The sequence below is a fragment of the Trichomycterus rosablanca genome, chromosome 10 (genome assembly GCF_030014385.1).
Source record: "Trichomycterus rosablanca isolate fTriRos1 chromosome 10, fTriRos1.hap1, whole genome shotgun sequence".
In the NCBI taxonomy this organism is placed as follows: domain Eukaryota; kingdom Metazoa; phylum Chordata; class Actinopteri; order Siluriformes; family Trichomycteridae; genus Trichomycterus; species Trichomycterus rosablanca.
The window spans coordinates 11,923,789-11,951,707 of NC_085997.1; the positions used below are offsets into that span (position 1 = coordinate 11,923,789).

Below are 27,919 nucleotides of genomic sequence, written 5' to 3' on the forward strand. Positions count from 1 at the left end.
CCGTGACCCTGACCAGGATAAAGTGATATGCAATATACACCAATCAGCCATAACATTAAAACCACCTCCTTGTTTCTACACTTACTGTCCATTTTATCAGCTCCACTTACCATATAGAAGCACTTTGTAGTTCTACAATTACTGACTGTAGTCCATCTGTTTCTCTGCATGCTTCGTTAGCCCCCTTTCATGCTGTTCTTCAATGGTCAGGACCCCCACAGGACCACCACATAGCAAGTATTATTTAAGTGGTGGATGATTCTCAGCACTGCAGTGACACTGACATGGTGGTGGTATGTTAGTGTGTGTTGTGCTGGTATGAGTGGACAAGACACAGCAGCACTGCTGGAGACAATCATGCTTAGAACAACTAAAGGTAAATGAGGAAGAGGACGTGGATGATAATTAATGATGCTGATGATTAAATATGAACCAAATAATCATAACACACATTTTATTACTGATTAGTCAGTCAGTTTATTACACACTAATGCAGCTAAATATGGAAACACTTATGAATTGTCTTGATCATGGTGGCGTAAATCAAACCCCAAATTTAATCATTTCATGCACGACATAGAATGAACAAAAACAGTACTTGCAAAACTGCAATGATTAGTGTCTTCAGTTATCAAACCCCCAAAAAAAAAAGTTGAGTAATACAGTTTATGTCGGCACAGATGTTTATAACTGTTTATAACAAACTTTACTAATGGTCTTCTTTACTGAAAATACTTCACTGGTCACAGTTTAAAGCTTGTGTACTTCCTTTTCAGGCCTCAAAAGGTTCTGCTAGGTTCTTCAGAAGTACACACCAGCTCAGATCTTTAGCTGCAGGCTACTGGCTTGTCCTTCTCAGAGATCTAAGCATGCTTGTAAGATAAGATCGTACTGTTTTAGCATCCTGACTGAGTGGAATAAGCTTTTATTGCTAGTGAGAACAGCCCAGTGAGTCTGAAGTCCTAACACGGACCATTTATAATTTGGTCCCAGGCTTTGGTTCATCTGGTAATACAGGTTATTCTGAGTACTTTACAGTGTTGCACACTTAGCTGTTTTGTACATTTTGTAATTCACTCTGAATAAAAGCTCTGGCTAAATGTAAATGTAGAACAAAACTCTCACTTATTATAAAAGTTTGTGTGCTTTAAGTAGCGCAATAAGTAGTTAATTGCTTTAATAGAAATACCAAACTACAATTGGGGCAGAACTACGGCTGCCTTTCAGTAATTTCCCTCAAGATAAATAAAGTATGTCTAGCTGTCTGTCTGTGTGTATGTGTGTCTGTCTATCTGTCTGTCTTTCTCTGTCTGTCTGTCTAGGGACATGAAACGATGTCCTACCAGTAGAATGCACTGTGACCCTGACCACAATTAAGCAACTTTATTCATCTACAACCCCAAATCAGAAAAAGTTGGGACAGCATGGAAAAAGCAAATAATAAAAAAAAAACACAGAGTTTCTTACATTTTCTTTGACTTTTATTTGATTGCAGACAGGATGAACCTGAATATTTCATGTTTTATCTGCTCAACTTCATTTCATTTATTAATAAACATCCATTCCTGCATTTCAGGCCTGCAACACATTCCAAACAAAAGTTGAGACAGTAAAGCATTTACCAATTTGTAATGTTGCCATTTCTTTTCACCACACTTAAAAGACAGTTTGGCACCGAGGAGACCAAGTGATTTAGTGTTTCAGCTTTTATTTTGTTATTATTTTATTTTATTATTTTATTCTTCCTGCAAACACGTCTTAAGATGTGCAACAGTACGGGGTCGTCGTTGTAACACTTTTCCTTTCAAAATTCTCCACACATTCTCTATTGAGGACAGATCAGGACTGCAGGCAGGCCAGTCCAGTACCCATACCCTTTTCTTCCACAGCCATGCCTTTGAAATGTGTGCAGCATGTGGTTTTGCATTGTCTTGTTGAAAAATGCATGGACGTCCCTGGAAAAGATGACGTCTTGAGGGCAGCATATGTTGCTCTAAGATCTCAATGTACTTTTCTGCATTAATGCTGCCATCACAGAAGTGTAAATGACCTTTGTCAAGGGCACTGACACAGCCCCATACCATGACAGACCCTGGCTTTTGGACTTTTTGCTGATAACAGTCTGGATCAGTCCTTTTCATCTTTGGTCCAGAGCACACGGCGTCCATATTTTTCCAAAAAAGACCTGGAATGCTGATTCATCTGACCACAATACACGTTTCCACTGTGTCATGGTCCATCTTAGATGCCTCAGAGCCCAGAGAAGTCAAAGCCGCTTCTGGCCATGGTTAACATAAGGCTTCTTTTTTAGCACAGTTAAGTTTTAAGTAACATTTGTCACCACCCTATCACCAACACCCCCCCCCCCCCCCCACCCCAGGAATAGCATTCATGTGTCATGTTACCAAACCATATATATTTTAAGACTGTAACTGTAACTTCCCTAATCAGTTCTGTGCTGGTGATCTGAACGTGGTGAGCTCAAATCAACAATTACTGAGAGAACCGCCTTTCAGCCTTCGTCTTTTTAATGGCACAGCTGCGTGCTTGGATTGCTACTCTACCTCATTTGTAGGACAGACAGATAGTATACAAGCTGCTGTGTATACATGTTTCTACATGTTTCTTTGATAAGTTGCTACGTATACATGTTTCTACCAAATGCATGGATGTACATGTGTTTTTATGTTTTCAATTTTGGATTAAGACTGCAAAAGCCAAAATATCCAAGAGTCCATGAGAGGGGGTTGACACTTGAAATACGATCAGTAAATAGGGCTAAAAATTGAAAGCGCAAATGTAGTAATGTTGATGTTTGTGGATTATTGGGAATTGTAATATACAAGTTTTAACTGTGACTGAGAATCAGTTGCTCATACTGAACATTATTCTGATCGATCAGATAAAGATAAAATTTCTACTACATCTACATCCACTCTCAGTCTCGCTCATTTACTGACTCACTGCAGGCTTAATTTAGCTTCAGTCGAATTTAGTGCTGGCACAATCCGCCAACCACGTGCCCTTCCATTACACAAAGAGACAGTCAGATGGAAAGTTGCTTCAAGTGTAAATTGATGACTGTTATTAGACACAAGCACTAATTAGTAAACAGTGTAACAAATGTTTTTGTTAGGATTAAAAGTCTCCCGTCTGATGCTACCAGTAGACTTTACTTGTCTGCTCCAGTGCTGGAGATACAATTTACTACGACTTCTTTTTAAATACACCACTAAAGTTCCCTAAAAGACTAGCACACACCAGACAGAGGGATTCTTACAGAGCCTCAGAATGTACAGAGGACCACGCTTCCACCTTTCATGCCGACACCTAGAGAAGGCGGTTACAGCCAATAATTCCCAGGAAAACAGCAAGAAACTTAAGTTCACCTGATTTTAAGGGTTCCTAATAGAACTTGAGCTCACTTAAATGTGAAAAGTGCAAATTTGGAATCCATATCATGAAGGTACAGTGTATCACAAAAGTGAGTACACCCCTCACATTTCTGCAAATATTTTATTATATCTTTTCATGGGACAACACTAAAGAAATAAAACTTGGATATAACTTAGAGTAGTCAGTGTACAACTTGTATAGCAGTGTAGATTTACTGTCTTCTGAAAATAACTCAACACACAGCCATTAATGTCTAAATGGCTGGCAACATAAGTGAGTACACCCCACAGTGAATATGTCCAAATTGTGCCCAAAGTGTCAATATTTTGTGTGACCACCATTATTATCCAGCACTGCCTTAACCCTCCTGGGCATAGAATTCACCAGAGCTGCACAGGTTGCTACTGGAATCCTCTTCCACTCCTCCATGATGACATCATGGAGCTGGTGGATGTTAGACACCTTGAACTCCTCCACCTTCCACTTGAGGATGCGCCACAGGTGCTCAATTGGGTTTAGTCCATCACCTTTACCTTCAGCTTCCTCAGCAAGGCAGTTGTCATCTTGGAGGTTGTGTTTGGGGTCGTTATCCTGTTGGAAAACTGCCATGAGGCCCAGTTTTCGAAGGGAGGGGATCATGCTCTGTTTCAGAATGTCACAGTACATGTTGGAATTCATGTTTCCCTCAATGAACTGCAGCTCCCCAGTGCCAGCAACACTCATGCAGCCCAAGACCATGATGCTACCACCACCATGCTTGACTGTAGGCAAGATACAGTTGTCTTGGTACTTCTCACCAGGGCGTCGCCACACATGCTGGACACCATCTGAGCCAAACAAGTTTATCTTGGTCTCGTCAGACCACAGGGCATTCCAGTAATCCATGTTCTTGGACTGCTTGTCTTCAGCAAACTGTTTGCGGGCTTTCTTGTGCGTCAGCTTCCTTCTGGGATGACGACCATGCAGACCGAGTTGATGCAGTGTGCGGCGTATGGTCTGAGCACTGACAGGCTGACCTCCCACGTCTTCAACCTCTGCAGCAATGCTGGCAGCACTCATGTGTCTATTTTTTAAAGCCAACCTCTGGATATGACGCCGAACACGTGGACTCAACTTCTTTGGTCGACCCTGGCGAAGCCTGTTCCGAGTGGAACCTGTCCTGGAAAACCGCTGTATGACCTTGGCCACCATGCTGTAGCTCAGTTTCAGGGTGTTAGCAATCTTCTTATAGCCCAGGCCATCTTTGTGGAGAGCAACAATTCTATTTCTCACATCCTCAGAGAGTTCTTTGCCATGAGGTGCCATGTTGAATATCCAGTGGCCAGTATGAGAGAATTGTACCCAAAACACCAAATTTAACAGCCCTGCTCCCCATTTACACCTGGGACCTTGACACATGACACCAGGGAGGGACAACGACACATTTGGGCACAATTTGGACATGTTCACTGTGGGGTGTACTCACTTATGTTGCCAGCTATTTAGACATTAATGGCTGTGTGTTGAGTTATTTTCAGAAGACAGTAAATCTACACTGCTATACAAGTTGTACACTGACTACTCTAAGTTATATCCAAGTTTCATGTCTATAGTGTTGTCCCATGAAAAGATATAATGAAATATTTGCAGAAATGTGAGGGGTGTACTCACTTTTGTGATACACTGTAAATGATAATATACGATCTTATCAGGCATACCATTATGACCACCTTCCTAATATTGTGTCCCCCTTTTGCTACCAAAACAAACTGTGATGCACTGTGTATTCTGACACCTTTCTATCAGAACCAGCATTAACTTCTTCAGTAATTTAAGCTACAGTAGCTCATTGTTGGATCAGACCACACGGGCCAGCCTTCGCTTTCCACGTGCATCAATGAGCCTTGGCCGCCCATGACCCTGTCGCCGGTTTACCACTGTTCCTTACTTGGACCACTTTTAATAGATACTGACCACTGCAGACCGGGAACACCCCACAAGAGCTGCAGGTTTGGAGATGCTCTGACCTAGTCGTCTAGCCATCACAATTTGGCTCTTGCCAAACTCAATTTCTTACACTTGTCTATTTTGCCTGCTTCTAACACATCAACTTGAAGGATAAAATGTTCACTTGCTGCCTAATATATCCCACCCACTAACAGGTGCCGTGATGAACAGATAATCACTGTTATTCACTTCACCTGTCAGTGGTCATAATGTAATGTCTCGTCGGTGTACGAGTGTCCACATGAAATTAATCTAAGGGTGTTTTTACACCAGCACTTCTTAGTCTGGTTAAATCTTCATTTTCTCCCTAGGTGTGATTCGTTTGGGTAGTTGTGAGCATAGAGCTTATATGGATGCAGACAAAAACAACTGCACCAAGACCCTTAAAGGAAGGTGGAAAGGGGGGAAAGGAAGGGGAAAAAGATAGTTGGACATGAGACATGACCATGAGTTTGTTGGACATCCTATTTTAAAAACTAATGGTATAAACACAGAGTGACCCCTGTGTGACCTCATTTGATGTTCCAGTTCATTTTAAAGCTCTTCATTGAGGCTGAGGTCAGGGCTCTGTGCAGGCCACTAGACTTTCATTAAACCAAGCTTTTCTTTATGTCTTTTTACATCTTGTTTTGTTCACAGGGTCACAGTCATGCTGCAAAGTTGGAAGCATATAATCTGGGTTTGGCGAATGTCAGGAGGATGTTACGTGCTTGACGCTGTGCCAATTGTAGAAGTTGTTGGATGGAGATAATGCCAGGGGGTTGCTTTTCATGGGTTATACTGGGCCCCTTAGTTTCAGTGCTTCAGCGTTCCAAGACATTTTGGACAATTGTATGCTTTCAACTTTGTGGGAAGTTTCGGGAGAGTCCCTTGTTGTTCCACTCCTCCCCAGTGCAAAAGCAAGGTCTATAAAGAGTTTGGTGCGAAAGAACTAGACAGACCTGCACAGAGCCCTTAACTTTATTTATTAGGATTTTAACGTCATGTTTTACACACTTTGGTTACATTCATGACAGAAATGGTAGTTACTGGTTACACAAGGTTCATCAGTTCACAAGTTTAATGTCAAACACAGTAATGGACAATTTTGTATCTCCAATTCACCTCACTTGCATGTCTTTGGACTGTGGGAGGAAACTGGAGCTCCCGGAGGAAACTCACACATACACGAGGAGAACATGCAAACTCTACACAGAAAGGACCCAGACCGCTCCACCTGGGGATCTAGCCCAGGACCTTCTTGCTGTGAGGCGGCAGTGTTACCCACTTAGCCACCGTGCCGCCCTCTTGATAAATAAGCAAAGGTTTTTACAAACACATTCCAAAATGTTGTAGAAAGTCTTTTCAGAAGAGTGGAAGCTGTTATAGCTGCGAAGGAGGGAATCAACATCATACTGATGCCTATGGATTTACATTTACATTTTCACCATTTAGCAGACGCCTTTATCCAAAGCGACTTACAATTGAGAGTATACATCAGACTCAGACTCAGACTTAGCTTTATTGTCATTCAAAACCATGTACATGATTAGAACGAAATGCAGTTACTTAGGTCTCGGTGTGTGTAAACATAATAACAAATAAAAAATAAATAGCAAGAGAAACTATGTTTAGTAAAAATAAACTTAAGACTTAAAAACTAGAAGAAATAACTAAGATAGGAATTTTAAATATTTACATTTACATTCAAGTATTGCACAGGAACTACAGCAGCTTTATCCAGATCTAAAGTGCACGATTCAAAGTATAGCAGCAGAAAAAGGCAGCACCAGGTCACAGGTGTTTAAGGTAACTGGTGCATAGACAGTACATGAGGGGTGGAGCAATTTAGCAGTCTGATTGCATCCGGAAAGAAGCTGTTTTTCAGTCTTGTTGTTTTTGCTCGGATGCAGCGCAGCCTCCTACCAGAGGGAAGGGGGGTGAAAAGTCCATGTGCAGGGTGTGTGGGGTCACGGAAGATGCAGGCGGCTCTTTCCTTACACCTGGTTGTGTATATGGCCCCGATGGGTGGTAAGCTGCATCCGATGGCCCTCTGTGCAGACTTTACCACTCTCTGCAGCGCCTCCTTTTCTGCCACAGTGCAGCCAGCATACCACACAGTGAGGCAGGTGGTCAGGGTGCTCTCCACCACACAGCTGTAGAAGGACCTGAGGATGCCTGTGTGAAGACCTGCTCTCCTCAGCTTCCTCAGGAAATACAGGCGTTGGTTGGCCTTCTTTATGACAGCCATGGTGTTGGTATGCCAGGTGAGCGTGTCAGTCAGGTGAACCCCAAGGTACTTGACGGGGGGATCATCTCCACAGCTAATCCATCAATGAGTAGAGGAGGAGGGGTTGTACCAGTCCTGCGGAAATCCACAACCATCTCCTTGGTTTTCTGAACATTGAGGATGAGGTTGTTGTCTCTGCACCACCATGTTAGGTCCTCCACCTCCTTCCTGTACGGCGACTCGTCTCCGTGGGTGATGAGTCCGACCACCACTGTATCATCCGCGAACTTGACCACGAGGTTGTTCTTGTGGTGTGCTCTGCAGTCGTAGGTCATGAGTGTGTACAGTAGTGGGCTGAGCACACAGCCCTGGGGGGAGCCGGTGTTCAGGATGATGGTGGAGGATGTGACGTTGTTTATCCTGACATTTTGAGGCCTGCAGGTCAGGAAATCCAGGACCCAGTTACACAGGGAAGAGGAGGTTCCCAATGATTCCAGCTTGGACACCAGTTTCTGCGGGATGATGGTATTAAATGCAGAACTGAAGTCCAGAAACAACAGCCTCACGTAGGAGTCCTTGTTTTCCAGGTGGGTGAGGGCCTGGTGGGTCAGGGTAGCAAGGGTATACATTGCAAGCAATTGAGGGTTGAGGGCCTTGCTCAAGGGCCCAACAGTGGCAAGCTAGCAGATGTGTGGCTTGAACCAGCAACCTTCTGATTACTAGTCCTGTACCTTAACCGCTAAGCTACCACTTCCCTTTATTTAAAATAAGATGTCATAAAAGCTCCTGTAGGTGTAATGTGTAGGTGCCCCAATTCTTCTATATAGTGTGCAGTTGGTAAACACTAGTGCTGGTGACCTGAATGTGGTGAGTTTAAATCAAAATTCATCCATAACAACAGTACTGAGTCTTTTACCTTTTAATGTCACTATTGTATGCTTGACGTGTAATTGACCTAATTTAAAAGCTGCTATTCATAAAAAGTTTCTACCAAATGCATGAATGTACACAAATTAAGGGATGTGGAGATAAGAAAACAGCTGGGAAAATAACCTGCCCACTAAAATCTTTCTTTATGCTGAATAAAGTGTTGTGAAGCCAAAACTAAATCCTTCAAACAATCAGCCAGTGGTTTTGGAACAATTTTATAGGGCAGGAATTTGGCTGCCCATTGCAGTAATTTGACTCAAATTGATGGACGTATATATACACACGTCCATCTGAGTCAAATTACTGCAGTGAGTAGCCTAATTCCTGCCAATGTTAGAATATTTGGGTATTTGATACCTGCAAAGCACTAAAAAAGTTGGAGCAGAGGCAAAATAAGAGTTCATAGTGTACAGAACATTCAAGTTATGTCCTTATAAAACATTCCACAATAAGCAGGTGAATTGGTAACAGGTGAGGGCATCATGCCTGGATATAAAAGCAGGATTCACTCTGGCCTCATTCAGTGTGGCTTTGTAGACACAGAGTGTGTGTGCTTGACCGGCCTGTCTGCAGTCCATATCTGTCTCCTATTAAAAATGTAAGGTACATCGTCAAGAAGACAATCAGACAACAGTGACCATGGACTGTTGACTAACTGAAAGTTTGTATCAAGCAAGAATGAGAGAATATTCCACTTTAACTATTAGTAACCACAACTCCCAAACCATTAAAAAGTGTGATTAATAGGAAAGGTGACACAGTGGTAAACTTGTTTGTAATGCATTTTACAAAATGTCCCAACTTATCTGGAAATGGGGTTTGTATTAACAAGCTTGCAGAACCAGTGACAGTAAAACCCAGTAATAATAATTTGAATTACCTGGACTCCTGGGGCTACGTGCCTACACAGGAATTCACAAACAGCTTGGTGAGTCTGAGCAAGTTTCACTGAAAACAATTACATTTCTGTAAATGGGCAGTTTGTTTAATGAAGTGTTGCAACACTACTTGGTACTGCAGAAAATACACTACAGCCTTGTGATTTAACATTTATTGCATGCTCAGTTTAGCACCAGAGGGTGTGAGCTTTCTATATTTTCAAATTTTCTCCTGGGGTTGCACAGGGGCTCAAGATTCATTTCTAATCATTACACACACACACACACACACACACATACTGGTAATTATGGTATATGAGGACACCTGACTCAGTACCTACTTTATGGGGACACCACTTTCCACATATGCTATCAATGTGCAAGTAACTCCCAAAAATGTATTTAAACCTGCTAAAGATACATCCAAATTAGAATCACCTTTTTATTTTAAAATCATGGAAATATCATATACCTGACATTTTACAGCCTTAGAGAGACATGACCTGAAGAGTGTTTAAAAGGACACGCATGGTTTATCAGCACACACCACATACACAAACACAAACATGAGCAGATACTGTCTTAAGAGGACAATCAAAGGCATAAAAGGACACATAATCTGCCTGTCTTTTCAATCTAATGTAACCAATATTTTAAAGACAGCTTTGTTTTGGCCAATCTGTCATCAATATATAAATATACAGTGCCATCAGAAAGTATTCACACCCCTTCACTTTTCCCACATTTTGTTACGTTACAGACATATTCGAAATCCGATTTGAGTTTAGTTTTCTTTTTAAAAAATCTACACGAAATAACCCATAATGACAAAGAGAAAACATGTTTTCAGACATTTTTGTAAATCTTTTAAAAATGTAAACATTTAAACATAATAGGTACATAAGTATTCACACCCTTTGATATGGAACTCAAAACCATCAAAAGGGATTTTTGTGAGGAGACTATTGGAAGTAGTTTTCAACAGGAACAACTATCTTAAAAACAGTATCTAAGACACTTTTTAAACAAAAAAATTTGCCCTTCTAAAATGAGAAATTCTGCTTTCTTGCATTTCTCGCACTCCAATTTTGAAGCCAAACGACCCTTTGTGGTTTGAAAACGACCGATATTTGAAATGCCTCATTACAGCAAGGACCTCCTTTGTTGTCCATGGCCTCCGAACTACTTTCCTTCTTGTCACTGTAGTATCAGGTACACCATCTACCAATGAAAAAGCCAAAAAGTCAAACAGAATATAGAATCCACAGACACCTGTAACACCCATTTCTTGTGTTAAAAGCTGGTTCAATACTTGAACCAAATAACATTATTCTATAGCTTTAGTTATTCCATAACTAAAATAAACTGTTATCTACTGTGTAGACAAGTTCAAAAATATGGCAAATAACATCCTGGTCATCAGGTTAAAAATTCGCCAATCACACTAGAGAAACAGTAAAATCCACTTTCAAAATCACCAAAACTAATGTTTTCAGTTGTTCTTAAGTGCTGATGAACATGCCCTTATACCTTTTACAGTCTCCAATTAAGAACCCCTAAAAAAACCCTGCTAGGTCTATGAAAAATCAAATATAAATCATGCATAATAAAGTGGCATGTGGATAACAAATAATGGTGATAAATCATGTGGATGTATGTATCTATATTGTAGGTGTTACAAGTACTGTAATGATCACTGTATTAGTACAAAAGTCAACACAGTATCCTGAAATACAAAATCAGCAAACCTTATGAAGCAGCTTTAAGTCAGGTATACAAAAACACACAAATGCCTTAGTCGAGCACAGAATAGGACACAACGCTCAACCTATCTAATTAGGAACAGATTTTAAAAAATCTAATATTTATTTACTGGGATGTCTAACTCCAGATGGTCATGACACAAGACACTTTGAGAAGCAAATGCAATAATCATTTGATCCATCCCCTTATTTATGAAGAGCAAAAAAGTACAAAATAAAATGTACACAGAACATCGACACTGTTGTAAAAAAATATAAATTAGAAGTAATCCTAAATAAAACCAAGTAACGATCACTGACTATCTACAAATACACTCAATCCCACATCCAGCTCTTACAAACCCAATCATGTCCTCACAAACCAGCCATCAGTCACGTTCACTCATACACAAACTACTTGGCTGATTCAGACAACTACACAACACAATTATACACAATGCTGAGCTTCAGAGTGTATTTGTAGATAAAGTTAGTGATCGTTACTTAACGTTTTGCATGGTTTTATTTAGGATTACTTCTAATTGATATTTCTGCAACAGTCATGTTGGTGTACTCTACAACAATTGTGTTATCTCCTTCTAACTAGATAAACGATGACCCTGCGTTTGCTTCAAGAAACGTAACAATTCAAGACCATCTTGAATCAGACATCCCGATAAATAAATATTTCACTCATTGCAGTCTATTCATAATTAGATCAGCTCAACATTGTGGCAGTTATGAGGGATGTGTGTTTGTATACCTGACTTGAGACTGCTTTATAAGAACACAGTTTGGTTTGTGAGGACTTGGTACAAAAGTCAGCACAGTTTCCTGAAGCACAGAAACAGTGATCATTACAGTACTTGTAACACTTTGAGGAGTGATTTAGATGTCATTTCATATTTGTATTCATTATGTTTAAATTGTGCTCTGTACGATCTATGTACAGTCAGTAGGCTAAGTAGTTTGTGTAAGAGTAGACGTGACACATGGCTGGTTTGTGAGGACATGATTGGGTTTGTAAGGACTGAACACGGCTTTGTTTATAGTGTATTTGTAGATAGTTAGTGACCATTAACGTTTTGCATGGTTTCATTAAGGATTACTTCCTACTGGTCTATAAGGGCAGGGATTGGTTTATAAGGGTTACCACAACATAACTATTTTCTGTAGTTGTCTGAATCAGCCAAGTAGTTGTGTATGAGTGGACGTGACTCATGTCATGTTCTCACAAACCAGCCATTTGTCATGTGTACTCATACACAAACTACTTATAAAGCAGTCTTAAGTCAGGTATACAAACACATATCCCTCATAACTGCCCAAGTCAAGTACAGAATAGGACCACACACAATGTTGAGCTGATCTAATTATGAATAGACTGCAATGAGTGAAATATTTATTTACCAGGATGTCTGATTCAAGATGGTCTTATATTGTTACGTTACTTGAAGCAAACACAAGGTCATCGTTTATCTAGTGAGAAAAAGGAGATAACACAATTGTTGTAGAGTACACCAACATGACTGTTGCAGAAATATCAGCTAGAAGTAATCCTAAATAAAACCAAGTAACGATCACCGACTATCTACAAATACACTCAATCCCACATCCAGCTCTTACAAACCCAATCATGTCCTCACAAACCAGCCATCAGTCACGTTCACTCATACACAAACTACTTGGCTGATTCAGACAACTACACAACACAATTATTATTAAGTTAAATAACTTTTAGCTCATTAGGTGAGCTGCTAGATGTCTCTGTTGCACTAAGAGTTACATGTAAATGCGGATTAAAGAGCTTTTCAGAGAACAATGTTACAAGAGGCTTTTCTAATGGCATCTACAGAGATAAACAACAAAACATATTTGTTGAATACGTAAAAGAGTTAAATTTACATTAACCCTAACATGCATTATTTAAACCTACAGTCAGTATTTATTGATAAACCAAGGCATATAATTATGTATTTGCTCTGTCTGAGTGAAATATGGAATTTAAAATCAAATCCTCCATGTTCTTGAAATGGATGTTTGTCTATTTGTAGAGCACACCACAACTGATTTATACCCAGTTCTTAAATACTGACAAAATGTCATTATACCTCTTCAGGTTCCCCATTAACCCCTTATAAACCAATCCCTGCTCTTACAAACCAGTAGGAAGTAATCCTTAATGAAACCATGCAAAACGTTAATGGTCACTAACTTGATCTACAAATACACTATAAACAAAGCCGTGTTCAGTCCTTACAAACCCAATCATGTCCTCACAAACCAGCCATGTGTCACGTCTACTCTTACACAAACTACTTAGCCTACTGACTGTACATAGATCGTACAGAGCACAATTTAAACATAATGAATACAAATATGAAATGACATCTAAATCACTCCTCAAAGTGTTACAAGTACTGTAATGATCACTGTTTCTGTGCTTCAGGAAACTGTGCTGACTTTTGTACCAAGTCCTCACAAACCAAACTGTGTTCTTATAAAGCAGTCTCAAGTCAGGTATACAAACACACATCCCTCATAACTGCCACAATGTTGAGCTGATCTAATTATGAATAGACTGCAATGAGTGAAATATTTATTTATCGGGATGTCTGATTCAAGATGGTCTTGAATTGTTACGTTTCTTGAAGGATCCATCATCATCAGTGGCATCAATGCTGTTGAAAACAAAAGAATTAGTAGTAATTAAAAAAAAAAAATTTATCAATCAATTAATTTTTCCAACCTTAAAACTACAAATGATCTAACCTTCACACTTTCTGTGAAAGCAAGAAACAGAACTTTTATACACCAAACAATTTCTCTATTGTGTTTGAAATCTTGTTCCCCAAAAGAGTTAGCATCTTTTCCTGTGATTAGCCGTCCTTTGTACTGTAAAATAAAATTTACTTTTGCAAATATGCTACGACCTGAAAGAGGTCAGCAAAAAATAAATAAAATTAAAATTAGGTGACATTTCCTCAAGCAGATATTCTGACAATACTACTCTTACCTCATTCTGTTGTTAGTTACTTGACTTTTGCATAAAAAGCTAACCATCTTTATCTTAATTCCTAAATCCTTTTAAGAACCCTTTTGAAATCAACTGGCCAAATATAATTTAAAGAGAAAGGTTTTGTACTGTTATTTACTACTTGTTTAATAGGATTTTAATGTCATGTTTTACACTTGGGTTACATTCATGACAGAAACAGTAGTTACTCATTACACAAGATTCATCAGTTCAAAAGTTATATATAGTACAGTTCACAATATATATATATATATATATATACAGTGTATCACAAAAGTGAGTACACTCCTCACATTTCTGCAAATATTTCATTATATCTTTTCATGGGACAACACTATAGAAATAAAACTTGGATATAACTTAGAGTAGTCAGTGTACAACTTGTATAGCAGTGTAGATTTACTGTCTTCTGAAAATAACTCAACACACAGCCATTAATGTCTAAATGGCTGGCAACATAAGTGAGTACACCCCACAGTGAACATGTCCAAATTGTGCCCAAATGTGTCGTTGTCCCTCCCTGGTGTCATGTGTCAAGGTCCCAGGTGTAAATGGGGAGCAGGGCTGTTAAATTTGGTGTTTTGGGTACAATTCTCTCATACTGGCCACTGGATATTCAACATGGCACCTCATGGCAAAGAACTCTCTGAGGATGTGAGAAATAGAATTGTTGCTCTCCACAAAGATGGCCTGGGCTATAAGAAGATTGCTAACACCCTGAAACTGAGCTACAGCATGGTGGCCAAGGTCATACAGTGGTTTTCCAGGACAGGTTCCACTCGGAACAGGCTTCGCCAGGGTCGACCAAAGAAGTTGAGTCCACGTGTTCGGCGTCATATCCAGAGGTTGGCTTTAAAAAATAGACACATGAGTGCTGCCAGCATTGCTGCAGAGGTTGAAGACGTGGGAGGTCAGCCTGTCAGTGCTCAGACCATACGCCACACACTGCATCAACTCGGTCTGCATGGTCGTCATCCCAGAAGGAAGCTGACACACAAGAAAGCCCGCAAACAGTTTGCTGAAGACAAGCAGTCCAAGAACATGGATTACTGGAATGCCCTGTGGTCTGACGAGACCAAGATAAACTTGTTTGGCTCAGATGGTGTCCAGCATGTGTGGCGGCGCCCTGGTGAGAAGTACCAAGACAACTGTATCTTGCCTACAGCCAAGCATGGTGGTGGTAGCATCATGGTCTTGGGCTGCATGAGTGTTGCTGGCACTGGGGAGCTGCAGTTCATTGAGGGAAACATAAATTCCAACATGTACTGTGACATTCTGAAACAGAGCATGATCCCCTCCCTTCGAAAACTGGGCCTCATGGCAGTTTTCCAACAGGATAACGACCCCAAACACAACCTCCAAGATGACAACTGCCTTGCTGAGGAAGCTGAAGGTAAAGGTGATGGACTAAACCCAATTGAGCACCTGTGGCGCATCCTCAAGTGGAAGGTGGAGGAGTTCAAGGTGTCTAACATCCACCAGCTCCGTGATGTCATCATGGAGAAGTGGAAGAGGATTCCAGTAGCGACCTGTGCAGCTCTGGTGAATTCCATGCCCAGGAGGGTTAAGGCAGTGCTGGATAATAATGGTGGTCACACAAAATATTGACACTTTGGGCACAATTTGGACATGTTCACTGTGGGGTGTACTCACTTATGTTGCCAGCCATTTAGACATTAATGGCTGTGTTTTGAGTTATTTTCAGAAGACAGTAAATCTACACTGCTATACAAGTTGTACACTGACTACTCTAAGTTATATCCAAGTTTCATGTCTATAGTGTTTTTCCATGAAAAGATATAATGAAATATTTGCAGAAATGTGAGGGGTGTACTCACTTTTGTGATACACTGTATATATATATATATATTGTCTCTAATTCCCCTCATTTGCATGTCTTTGGACTGTGGGAGGAAATCCAAGCGGACACGGGGAGAACATGCAAACTCCACACAGTAATAAGATAATATATAAAATTATATATATAATGTATGTAATATGTATGTATTTTTCCTTAAAAAGGGGCTATTCTAAGAAAGAAAGTTGTTTTCTAACGTCTCACCTGCCATGTTATGTGAATTACACATATAGTGTCTGGCCCTTTAGGAATGTTAAGCGCACTATAGGGGTATAGGGAGCGAGTGTGTAGGGAAGAGATCTGAAATGGCACAGTGTCCGCCTTTGTTTCTGTTCTGTTAATCAGCGTTCTGCTTCATGTACTTTTAAGAAACGCAAATCACCACATTTCAAACTAATTAATGTGTATTATTTTTACAAATAGGTGTTTTTAGAGGATATATTCAAAATAAAATACATACCAGGTGAAGGAATATGAGGAGATTCACCTCCTGAGAAACTCCTCTGGAGCTCCGCTGTATGTGTGTCGGCTCCTCCGGGCGCGCGGCTGTGTGTATATTTTGGCGGGAGTGTGTATCCAGCCGACGCTCTAACTCACGATTTTGTTGATACACAAGCGCTTACACAAAACCGGTCTGAGGTTTACCGGGACCGTTCTTAAATAAACCAGTAACCATGGAACCGTTTATCATTTATAATATCTAACTACTGTAGTAGTTGTGTCTCTGAACTACCTACAGAACCAGTCTACTTTTATAAAGTGAAAATCATTATAGGCTTAAAAAAAACAGCATTAAACATGCAGGATTTACAGGGACACCAAAAGTGTCCTTATAAACCCAGAGTCCCCATAATGCTGGTATGTATTCAGGAATATTGTCCCCATAAGTCATACATACCAACACACACACACACACACACACACACACACACACACACACACACACACACTGACACACATACACACACACTAACACACTTAGCATCGGGTTTCATATCCCAGACGAAAGAAAGGATGGAAGATGGAAGGAGGAGGCCTATATGAAAGTGACTGTAGGAAAGTAAAAAGTAAACCACAATGAGATAGACTGAGCAGAAAAATGATGGTAATATAAGATGACCACTGATGAAATATAAAGAAAAAAGTGTAAGTAAGATTAAATGAATGCCAGATGATGCAAACCTGAGATCTAAATAAACACATAACGGAAAGGCTGGCTGTGTTCATCTATAGAGTGGAAAAGAAACTGCAGCAAAAAATACCTTTTTGTGACTTATGGAGAAGATCAAATACAGGCCTTTAGGACCCTGATACTGTACACCAACCATAGTGCCCTAAAACAGCACCTTATTCCCAGCAAGAAATAAATCTCAGTAGTAGTGGGCTACCATGTTTTGCTGCTGCGCCACCTGAGCACCTCACACCAATATCATTTATGTTTCTTATGCATGAATTCAAGTGTCAGTCTTGATACACTAATCAGCCATTACATTAAAACCACCTCTTTGCTTCTACACTCACTGTCCATTTTATTAGCTCCACTTACCATATATGAGCTCTTTGTAGTTCTACAATTACTGACTGTAGTCCATCAGTTTCTCTACATCCTTTTCAGCCTGCTTTCACTCTGTTCTTCAATGGTCAGGACCCCCACAGGACAGGTATTATTTAGGTGGTGGATGATTCTCAGCACTGCAGTGACACTGACATGGTGGCGGTGTGTTAGTGTGTGTTGTGCTGGTATGAGTGGATCGGACACAGCAGCGCTGCTGGAGTTTTTAAATACCGTGTCCACTCTATTAGACACTCCTACCTAGTTGGTCCACCTTGTAGATGTAAAGTCAGAGACGATCGCTCATCTATTGCTGCTGTTTGAGTTGGTCATCTTCTAGACCTTAATCAGGGGTCACAGCACACTGCCCATTTTGGTTGGTGGACTATTCTCAGTCCAGCAGTGACAGTGAGGTGTTTAAAAACTCCATCAGCGCTGCTGTGTCTGATCCGCCATAACACACATACAACACACACTAACACACCACCACCATGTCAGTGTCACTGCAGTGCTGAGAATGATCCAACACCCAAATAATACCTACTATGTGGTGGTCCTGGGAGAGTCCTGACTATTGAAGAATTGGGGGGGGTTTGCTAACAAAGGGAGAAAGGGGGCTAACAAAGCATGCAGAGAAACAGATGGACTACAGTCGGTAATTGTAGAACTACAAAGTGCTTCTATATGGTAAGTGGAGCTGATAAAATGGACAGTGAGTGTAGAAACAAGGAGGCGGTTTTAATGTTATGGCTGATCAGTATTAATAAATAATATATGGGTCGATAAACAATATTATAGAACTTCGAGATAATTTACATCTTTGACATTATCATGCAAATGGTCATCTAGTACGTTCTATCACATTCCATTTCCTTGTGACTTTATTATTTATTACAGATATTTTCTGGATTAATATTGTATTGTTACATTACCCAGCCATCCACATTTCCCTCCTGCTATAAGCAATGTTCTTGCACTTTCTTGTATCAGAACGACGCACGTTTCCCCTCTAGTTTTAAATCCGTTACATTCATTTGAATCACACATTTCTTTCTCTCTGATGTACACTCTTCTGAGTACAGAGAGTGTGTAAGCCTGGTATATGTGTGGCATATTAAGGCGTTTCTGTTGGCTGTCAAGTGTACAATTTTTGGATCAAAAGGGGGCAGTGTGTGCCACCTTAACAGACCAAAATCTTGCACACCATGGTGCATCTGTACGTTTGTGTGTCAGAGAACACGTGGGGTGTGTGCTGTTTTTGGACCATAATGACAATTCCCCGGAGCTTTAGCCCCACTAACGCTCACTGTGTGAGGAGAGTGAGAGAGAGAAAGAGAGTATAAAGGCACAGTAATATATAAAGAACCACACATATAAGCACACACATAAATAGCAAATGCTACGGTGGCTCACGAGGCTGTGCAGAATTACAAAATCAATTATTCATGGGCCAGTCATCCCAGTCTGCCACAGAGGCAACTGTGTTTTTAGAATATCTTTTCAAACTTACACCAAGCTGTCAGCAAAGTATAAGTGGACAGGACTCACCGTTTCTCTTCTTTCTCTGATTGGTTAGAGTCCTGCTCCTTGGGCATGTGTTCCATTCACCTTAATTCCATCCAGCACCAATCATGTGAGACTGAGGCTGGCCCCACCCATGCACGAATGCCTGTCATTCGTGTTGGTCAGTCAAACTGCCATCCCACTGCTCTATGGAGCCCCGTTCACCAACCAATCCTGGCGCTCGTGCCAACCGAGAGAACCAACGCTCTTAGACAAGAGCTGGAACAGAAAAACATAAACACAGCAAGTTGTTATTTCCTGTAAAGCAACTATAGAGAATTTTCTTAAACCACACATGCAACACACACAACATCTATTCATGTATAGGGTCAAAAGAGTGTGACATATGTTATGTCATATGTTATGTGTATGGCAGACCCACCACAACCCTGACCAGAATAAAATGGCGGTAAAAATTAAAATGGAATGAAATTATTCACTGATTCACTATACGCAATGCATCAGTTCTCCTTACAGCAAACAGCCCAGGAATAAGCATGAGACTTGCACCGTCATATTAGTTTATCCTTTCTTAGTTCTATCTATCAAATACTGCTCCAGAGTGCTCTGGAACTCAGACTAGGGCGACGATTCATCTTCCAACACGACAATGACCCAAAGCACACAGCCAAGAGAACAAAGGAGTGGCTTCAGGAGCAGTCTGTGAATGTCCTTGAGTGGCCCAGCCAGAGCCCGGACTTGAATCCAATTGAACATCTCTGGAAAGACCTAAAAATGGCTGTCTACAGATGCTGCCCATCCAACCTGACTGAGCTTGAGAGGATCTGCAGAGAAGAATGGGAGAAAATGTCCAAAAACAGGTGTGCCAAGCTTGTACAGACATACCCAAGAAGACTTGAGGCTGTGATTGCTGCCAAAGGTGCTCCAACAAAATATTAAGCCATGGGTGTAAATACTTATGTACCTATTATGTTTAAATGTTTACATTTTTAATAAATTTACAAAAATGTCTGAAAACATGTTTTCACTTTGTCGTTATGGGCTATTTCATGTACAAAAAGAAAACTATACTCAAATCGGTTTTCAAATATGTCTGTAACGTAACAAAATGTGGAAAAAGTGAAGGGGTGTGAATACTTTCTGATGGCACTGTATACATACTGGGAGTGTTCGGAAACCTAGTGAGCTGGCTGGCTGTCTTACTGCCTACTTAGCCAGCTGCCTTAGTAAAGAGGATTCTAATTCTAATAAGTCATTAACTTTTATGGCAGGTTATTCGAACGCACTACTTAGACAGCGATTCCATCAGTTTTGGCTTACTAAGCTAACACAGTTAGCATCACGCCATTTAAACCAATGGGATGAGGTGGCACAACGCGCAAGCATGTCAACTAACATCTCCCTCAGTGTACCGAAATTTGCTGACAAGCCCGAATTTGCAAATAAATGACATGTGTACACGTTTACACAAATAAAACACTAATAATAATTTATTTACGTTTGAAAATAACTGCATTCGTTTCTCCGCACCGTCTGCCATGTTTTTTTTATATTTTTGTGAGAAAAGCCGTGCCGCATTGAATGCTGGTATTGCCTTCACCGTTAAGGCAGCATCGGATGCTCCCTCGTTCTTGAGTCAAAATAGCGTTGACATTTTAAGATACCTTAATAGTGAGGATATTAAGGCATCTAGAATTTTGAACAGCCTTTTTCTCGGGAGCGCGCGTAGGATGACGTAAAATGCTGTCTATGTAGAGAGCGCACTAGGTTTTGTGTGTGTGTGTGTGTTCGAAACACCTGAAATTATTAAATTGGGGAGTGGGGGTGTCCACATACATTTGGCCATAAGAATAAAACCATTACTCCAGAAGTAAAACATTACATGCCATTTTAATTTTCAATGTGTAGAAATATATAGGTCCTGCAATGGATTGGCATCTGAGGTGTGTTACAGCACTGGGCACAAAAATAGTGGGGAAGTTGGGTCCACCGTGACCCTGACCTGAATAAAGAAGGTAAAACATGAAAATGATGATGAAGCAGTACAGCAACCACCCACTAGGTGGGGGCGTCCCCTGGGTTAAAAACCATTGGTCTTTAGTAATCTGAGAGTCAAAGCAGATGTTTACATTTCATATTTACTCATGTACACAGGAACAAACGCACACAAATAAAGCAGCACTCTTTACTTTACATGCTGTATTGCAGACTGTAGTCAACAATAAAATAGTCATGCTTATTCGTGCTATATAATATATAACTTTAATAAACATGAGATGTAGCCTGTATAAATCCTGAGCTTAGAATTGTAAGATTGTACCTGAAACACTTTGATTTAGACAGAACCTAAGAAAAAAAAGGATTTGTATTTTTTACAACAGAAATGGTTTCAAAGCAACTTTACAGCATCCAGGAGAGAAAAACCAAAATTCCCCTTTAAGCAAGCGAAAGAGAAAAAACTCAAAAAGAGAAAAAATTCCTTCCTTACAAGGAAGGAACCCTGAGAGGAACCAGACTCAGCAGGGTTCTACATCCTCCTTGGGTGGGCTGGAGGATACTTGAAATGAATTAGATTTAAACAAACCATACATACACAAAAAGAATGTTAAACAAAAGTTATCTCTTGATGCATGCTCAGTAATCCTGGTACACAAATCCACAAAGTTGAATCAGTTCATCTGGACACAAGTTTGTTGTAGAGATACGTTTCGTCACTCATCCAAGTGACTTCTTCAGTCTGAGCTAGTGGTAAATACCCCAACCTTATATGCATAACAATGGAACAGGTGATCAGGTCCATATGCAAATTACAGTGACCATTAATTACAATGGCCATGTGTGCCTTTCACATATGATTGGGGTATAGCTCCTATCACAGCATTGTAAGATGGTGAGAGATGTACTCTCAGGCTTCCCCCTCAGGTCAGGGATGGTCGTTCCATCTTTACATAAATGGCGTCTTTGACTCCTCACTCAAACCAGCGTTCCTCCATGTCAAGGATCTGCACATCGTCATCATTAAATGAGTGGCCGCTGGCTTGCAGGTGAGTGTAAACCGTGGAGTCCTGGCCAGAAGTGGTTGCTCTTCTATGTTGGGCCATCCGTTTCACCAGTGGCTGTTTAGTTTCCTCGATGTACAGTTCCCGGCAATCCTCCCGGCACCTAACGGTATACACTACGTTACTCTGTTTGTGTCGAGGGATCCGGTCCTTAGGGTGAACTAATTTCTGGCAAAGCGTGTTTTGGGGTTTGAGAGCAACTGAGACGCGGTGTTTGGAGAATATGCGTCTCAATCGTTCTGCTACTTTGATCCACTGGAGTCGTGTTTGGGCATTTTTCCAGCTTTTACGAATGCCCAGTTGGGATAACCACAACTTTTGTTATAACTAGTGAAAAGAAAAAAAGAAAATAATGCAATGTGTTGCAAAAAATGTAAACAAAATTAACTGGTACATTATTCTTTCCTGGGTGCTTGGGTGGCGCAGCTGTACATTTCACTAACCCTCTACTGCTGGGATCCAGGCTTTGATTTTTAGCGGCGATATAGGTTTATCAAACATCTAAATAGAGACATGACTGACTGTGTCTGGGGATGGATGGCCGAGACCCAGCGAAGGATTGGCATCCTGTCTGGGGTGTGTTACTGCATTTTACCCAGTGACTGCAAGGAAGCCAGACCTACCTAAATAATGCAATGAAATTATTGTTTCTCTGTGTCCTAGACTAATAAACCAGTAAACTTACACAAACATGAATCATGTATCTGGAGAATTCTGCTCTGACCTCCCGTGTGGTGCACATGCTTCAAAAATGCTAAGGTTTCTCAAGCGTGGTATATACTCCATCCTGAAGATGTAATCTTGTTTAAAAAGTTGTGATCTAATGCAGATAGAGTTGTAGCACAGCACAGTGGGGGAAATCAGCTGACATGTAGGTGTGTGTGTGTGTTTCCACAGTTCCACAGTTTTACCATCTGACTATTCCACATTAAGATGTGTGATTTTTCAGCACTTTGAGGAAAAAAAAACACTGCCTGATCATAAGCACTAGCACATAGTCACACCTAAAAATTACACTTCACCAGCTTTGAACTTTTGAATGCATTGTGAGTTTAAATGGGCGCCTATGCGGACAGTGATTGACTCGTTGGCCTGGGTTGGGTGCCAAAGGAGATTTCTCATAACTGATGCAATTACAACCTCTGCTGACTGTTCAATGGCGCCTGTATTAGAGACAAAGGGTAATGGAAGTCAGTGCATGACTCTCTGTGCGTGAGACTGAGCCCCACTTTTCTACAATAGCATGTATGTAGTAAGATGCATCAGTATTGGTTTTATCCATGCTGCAGGTTGATCTTCCAGTCTAACAGGAAGCAGCACATGAAGCTCTGACCCAAGAACCACCAGCACCTCTAGTCACCAGACAGTCAAGCTTCTATAGTTAGCAGATGACAACACCATCACTGGCCTCATTTCTAATGGGGATGAGCATGCATACAGATGCGAGACTGACCGTTCCACTCCCCCTCTGACACATGCACTAGTCGACCGCTACTTTTCACCTGGGTTCAGATACAGATGGAGATCTTGCAACAAATTCCCGTCTTTGAGGAGACGCCATCGACCAGCCAGCAGAGGTCAGAATTGCTGCAGTTGTGAGAAATCCTTCTGGTCCTCCTCCCTCCCCCGGCAAGCCAATTATTATTATTATTTATTAGAATTTTAACATCATATTTTTTACTTTGTTTACATTCATGACAGGACATTTAATAACTTGCCACACAAGATTCATCTGTTCAAATTCAATTCCAAACAGTCTTGGGCAAATCTCAATTCACCTCACTTGAATGTTTTTGAACTCTGGGAAGAAACTGGAGCTTCAGGAGGAAACCCAAATCGCTCCTCCTGTAAATCGAACCCAGGACCTTCTTGCTGTAAGGCGACAGTGCTACTCACCGGCACCGAGCGGCATGCTCGACAAGCCAATTAAATGTTTTGATGAGCCAGCCATTTTATTTTCTTAACATACACATGAACAATAAATTCCTAAATAAATAACTTGATTAATCTCTCTCTCTCGCTACATATATATATAGTTGGCTGTTCATAGCTTGTGGTTTTGGTACATACTGCCATGGCTTTTTCTGTTAGGCATTTCACATGTGTTTATTCATCACACACAACTTTTCCAGTTTCCAGCTGTACCTCATTACACATTCAATGCAGAAGCACACTTCAGTTTAAGGGTGCTTAAAACAAGTGCGATGCAATGGGACTTGCTGGATGCTTGGCCGACCTCTCGTCTTTCAAAATCCTGGCCTGCTCACTTGTCAAGCAGCCAAACTGTTCTGCCTCCAATCCAGCTAATACACTCCACACAGAGAAAGTAGATATTCTAACCATGCATTCACATGCACAGTGACGCAATGCAACAAAGCAGCCACAAGTCATTCCATGATTTTTAGTTACAGCTGGATTACAGCTGCAATAGCAACTGCTGTAGCGACTGAACACAAGACAAACTGGTCAGACCTGGGGAGAAACGTAAAACTCGATAAATGAAACAATGCTGCAACACGGTGGCTCGCCTCAAAGCAAGAAGATCCTGGGCTTGATTCCCAGGTGCAGTGGTCCGGGTGCTTTTTGTGTGGAGTTTGCATGCTCTCCCTGCGTTTTTTTAAGATTTGTGTCAAAATTGTGCAACATATTGCTTTGAATACAATATACACTGATCAGCCATAACATTAAAACCACCTCCTTGTTTCTACACTCACTGTCCATTTTATCAGCTCCATTTACCATATAGAAGCACCGTGTAGTTCTACAATTACGGACTGTAGTCCATCTATTTCTCTGCATGCTTTGTTAGCCCCCTTTCATGCTGTTCTTCAATGGTCAGGACTCTCCCAGGACCACCACAGAGTAGGTATTATTTGGGTTGTGGGTCATTCTCAGCACTGCAGTGACACTGACATGGTGGTGGTGTGTTAGTGTGTGTTGTGCTGGTATTAGTGGATCAGACACAGCAGCGCTGATGGAGTTTTTAAACACCTCACTGTCACTGCTGGACTGAGAATAGTCCAACAACCAAATATATCCAGCCAACAGCGCCCCGTGGGCAGTGTCCTGTGACCACTGATGAAGGTCTAGAAGATGACCAACTGAAACATCAGCAATAGATGAGCGATCGTCTCTGACTTTAAATCTACAAGGTGAACCAACTAGGTAGGAGTGTCTAATAGAGTGGACAGTAAGTGGACACGGTATTTAAAAACTCCAGCAGCGCTGCTGTGTCTGATCCACTCATACCAGCACAACACACACTAACACACCACCACCATGTCAGTGTCACTGCAGTGCTGAGAATGACCCACCCAAATACAAGTGGGGCCAAAAAGTATTTGGTCAGCCACTGATTGTGCAAGTTCTCCTACTTAGAAAGATGAGAGAGGTCTGTAATTTTCATCATAGGTACACTTCAACTATGAGAGACAAAATGAGAAAAAAAATCCAGGAAATCACATTGTAGGATTTTTAAAGAATTTATTTGTAAATTATGGTGGAAAATAAGTATTTGGTCAATAACAAACAAGCAAGATTTCTGGCTCTCACAGACCTGTAACTTCTTCTTTAAGAAGCTCTTCTGTCCTCCACTCATTACCTGTATTAATGGCACCGGTTTGACATCGTTATCTGTATAAAAGACACCTGTCCACAGCCTCAAACAGTCAACCATGGCCAAGACCAAAGAGCTGTCGAAGGACACCAGGAAGAAAATTGTAGACCTGCACCAGGCTGGGAAGAGTGAATCTACAATAGGCAAGCAGGTTGGTGTGAATAAATCAACTGTGGGAGCAATTGTAAGAAAATGGAAGACATACAAGACCATTGATAATCTCCCTCGATCCCGTGGGGTCAAAATGATCATGAGAACGGTGAGCAAAATATCCCAGAACTACACGGAGGGACCTGATGAATGACCTGCAGAGAGCTGGGACCAAAGTACCAAGGCTACCATCAGTAACACACTACCCCGAGAGGGACTCAAATCCTGCAGTGCCAGGCGTGTCCCCCTGCTTAAGCCAGTACATGTCCAGACCCATCTGAAGTTTGCCAGAGAGCATATGGATGATCCAGAAGAGGATTGGGAGAATATCATGTGGTCAGATGAAACCAAAATGAAACTTTTTGGTAAAAACTCAACTCGTCGTGTTTGGAGGAAGAAGAATGCTGAGTTGCATCCCAAGAACACCATACCTACTGTGAAGCATGGGGGTGGAAACATCATGCTTTGGGGCTGTTTTTCTGCAAAGGGGACAGGACGACTGATCCGTGTTAAGGGAAGAATGAACGGGGCCATGTATCGTGAGATTTTAAGCCAAAACCTCCTTCCATCAGTGAGAGCATTGAAGATGGAACGTGGCTGGGTCTTCCAGCATGACAATGATCCCAAACACACCGCTCGGGCAACGAAGGAGTGGCTCCGTAAAAAGCATTTCAAGGTCCTGGAGTGGCCTAGCCAGTCTCCAGACCTCTACCCCAGAGAAAATTTGTGGAGTCCGTGTTGTCCAGCGACAGCCCCAAAACATCGCTGCTCTAGAGGAGATCTGCATGGAGGAATGGGCCAAAATACCAGCTACAGTGTGTGCAAACCTGGTGAAGACTTACAGGAAACGTTTGACCTCTGTCATTGCCAACAAAGGTTATGTTACAAAGTATTGAGTTGAACTTTTGTTATTGACCAAATACTTATTTTCCACCATAATTTACAAATAAATTCTTTGTGTGATTTCCTGGATTTTTTTTTCACATTCTGTGTCTGTACCTATGATGAAAATTACAGACCTCTCTCATCTTTCTAAGTAGGAGAACTTGCACAATCAGTGGCTGACTAAATACTTTTTGGCCCCACTGTAATACCTGCTCTTTGGTGGCCCTGTGGGGGTCCTGACCATTGAAGAACAGGGTAAAAGCAGACTAAAAAAGTATGTAGAGAAATAGATGGACTCCAGTGAGTAATTGTAGAACTACCACATGGTAAGTGGAGCTGATTAAATGGACAGTGAGTGTAGAAACAAGAAGGTGGTTTTAATGTTATAACTGATCTGTGTAAGGCCAAATGTATGTGGAGCGACGACGCATGAATATAAATGGTTTATAAATGGAATGTCCAACAAGCTCATGTTCAAGTTTCTACATAAGTAGGGATGTATAGTGTAGCACAACTATATAAATACGGCATTGTGTTACTCTGTAGAGCACAGAGTCTGTTGTAGAAGCCAAATGCCTCTTCACCATGCTTTGATACTGAGTACTACTGTCTTTCCAGTCCCTAATCATGCGAAATGCCTACTGTGGTTGTACACTCCCAACATATCCAAGATATAGCTAGGCCCTAAACAATTTAGTAATTCATAAACAAATAGTACCACTTCAAAATCTGAGCTGTAGCTGACGGTAGCCAGCTGTGGGATGCGAGTGGTGGAGTAATGTGTTTTCTTCCCTTTGTACTGGTAAATATTCTGGCAGCGCTACACTCACCTTACAATTCAACGTCTAGAAGCAACCAACATAAAGAGATTTAGGTGACATAAGGTGAAAAACTAGCTGCCATAAATACAGAAAGCAGCTCTCAGCTGAGTGGATTTTATGAGTGGAAACGGCTGTGATGATTCGCTGTAACACACGCGCACACACGCAAACACACACACACACACCCATATATAACAAAAGGACACATGCATGCGGGCATCTGTAGGGCTCTCAGCTCACGTCTGCTACAGCCTCTTCTGCACAGGTCCAGGTCAA

General features: G+C 41.1%; 1 protein-coding gene across 1 annotated transcript in view; it reads right to left on the reverse strand.

Annotated features, from left to right (window-relative positions):
* The window catches only part of thrab (thyroid hormone receptor alpha b), a 261,868-nt gene that overhangs the window by 29,535 nt on the left and 204,414 nt on the right, over positions 1 to 27,919 (reverse strand). The window contains exon 5 of the mRNA XM_063002834.1: positions 19,137 to 19,370. Within this exon, the coding sequence (XP_062858904.1) occupies positions 19,137 to 19,192 (56 nt within the window). The 5' untranslated portion in view covers positions 19,193 to 19,370. The remainder of the gene's footprint in view (positions 1 to 19,136; positions 19,371 to 27,919) is intronic.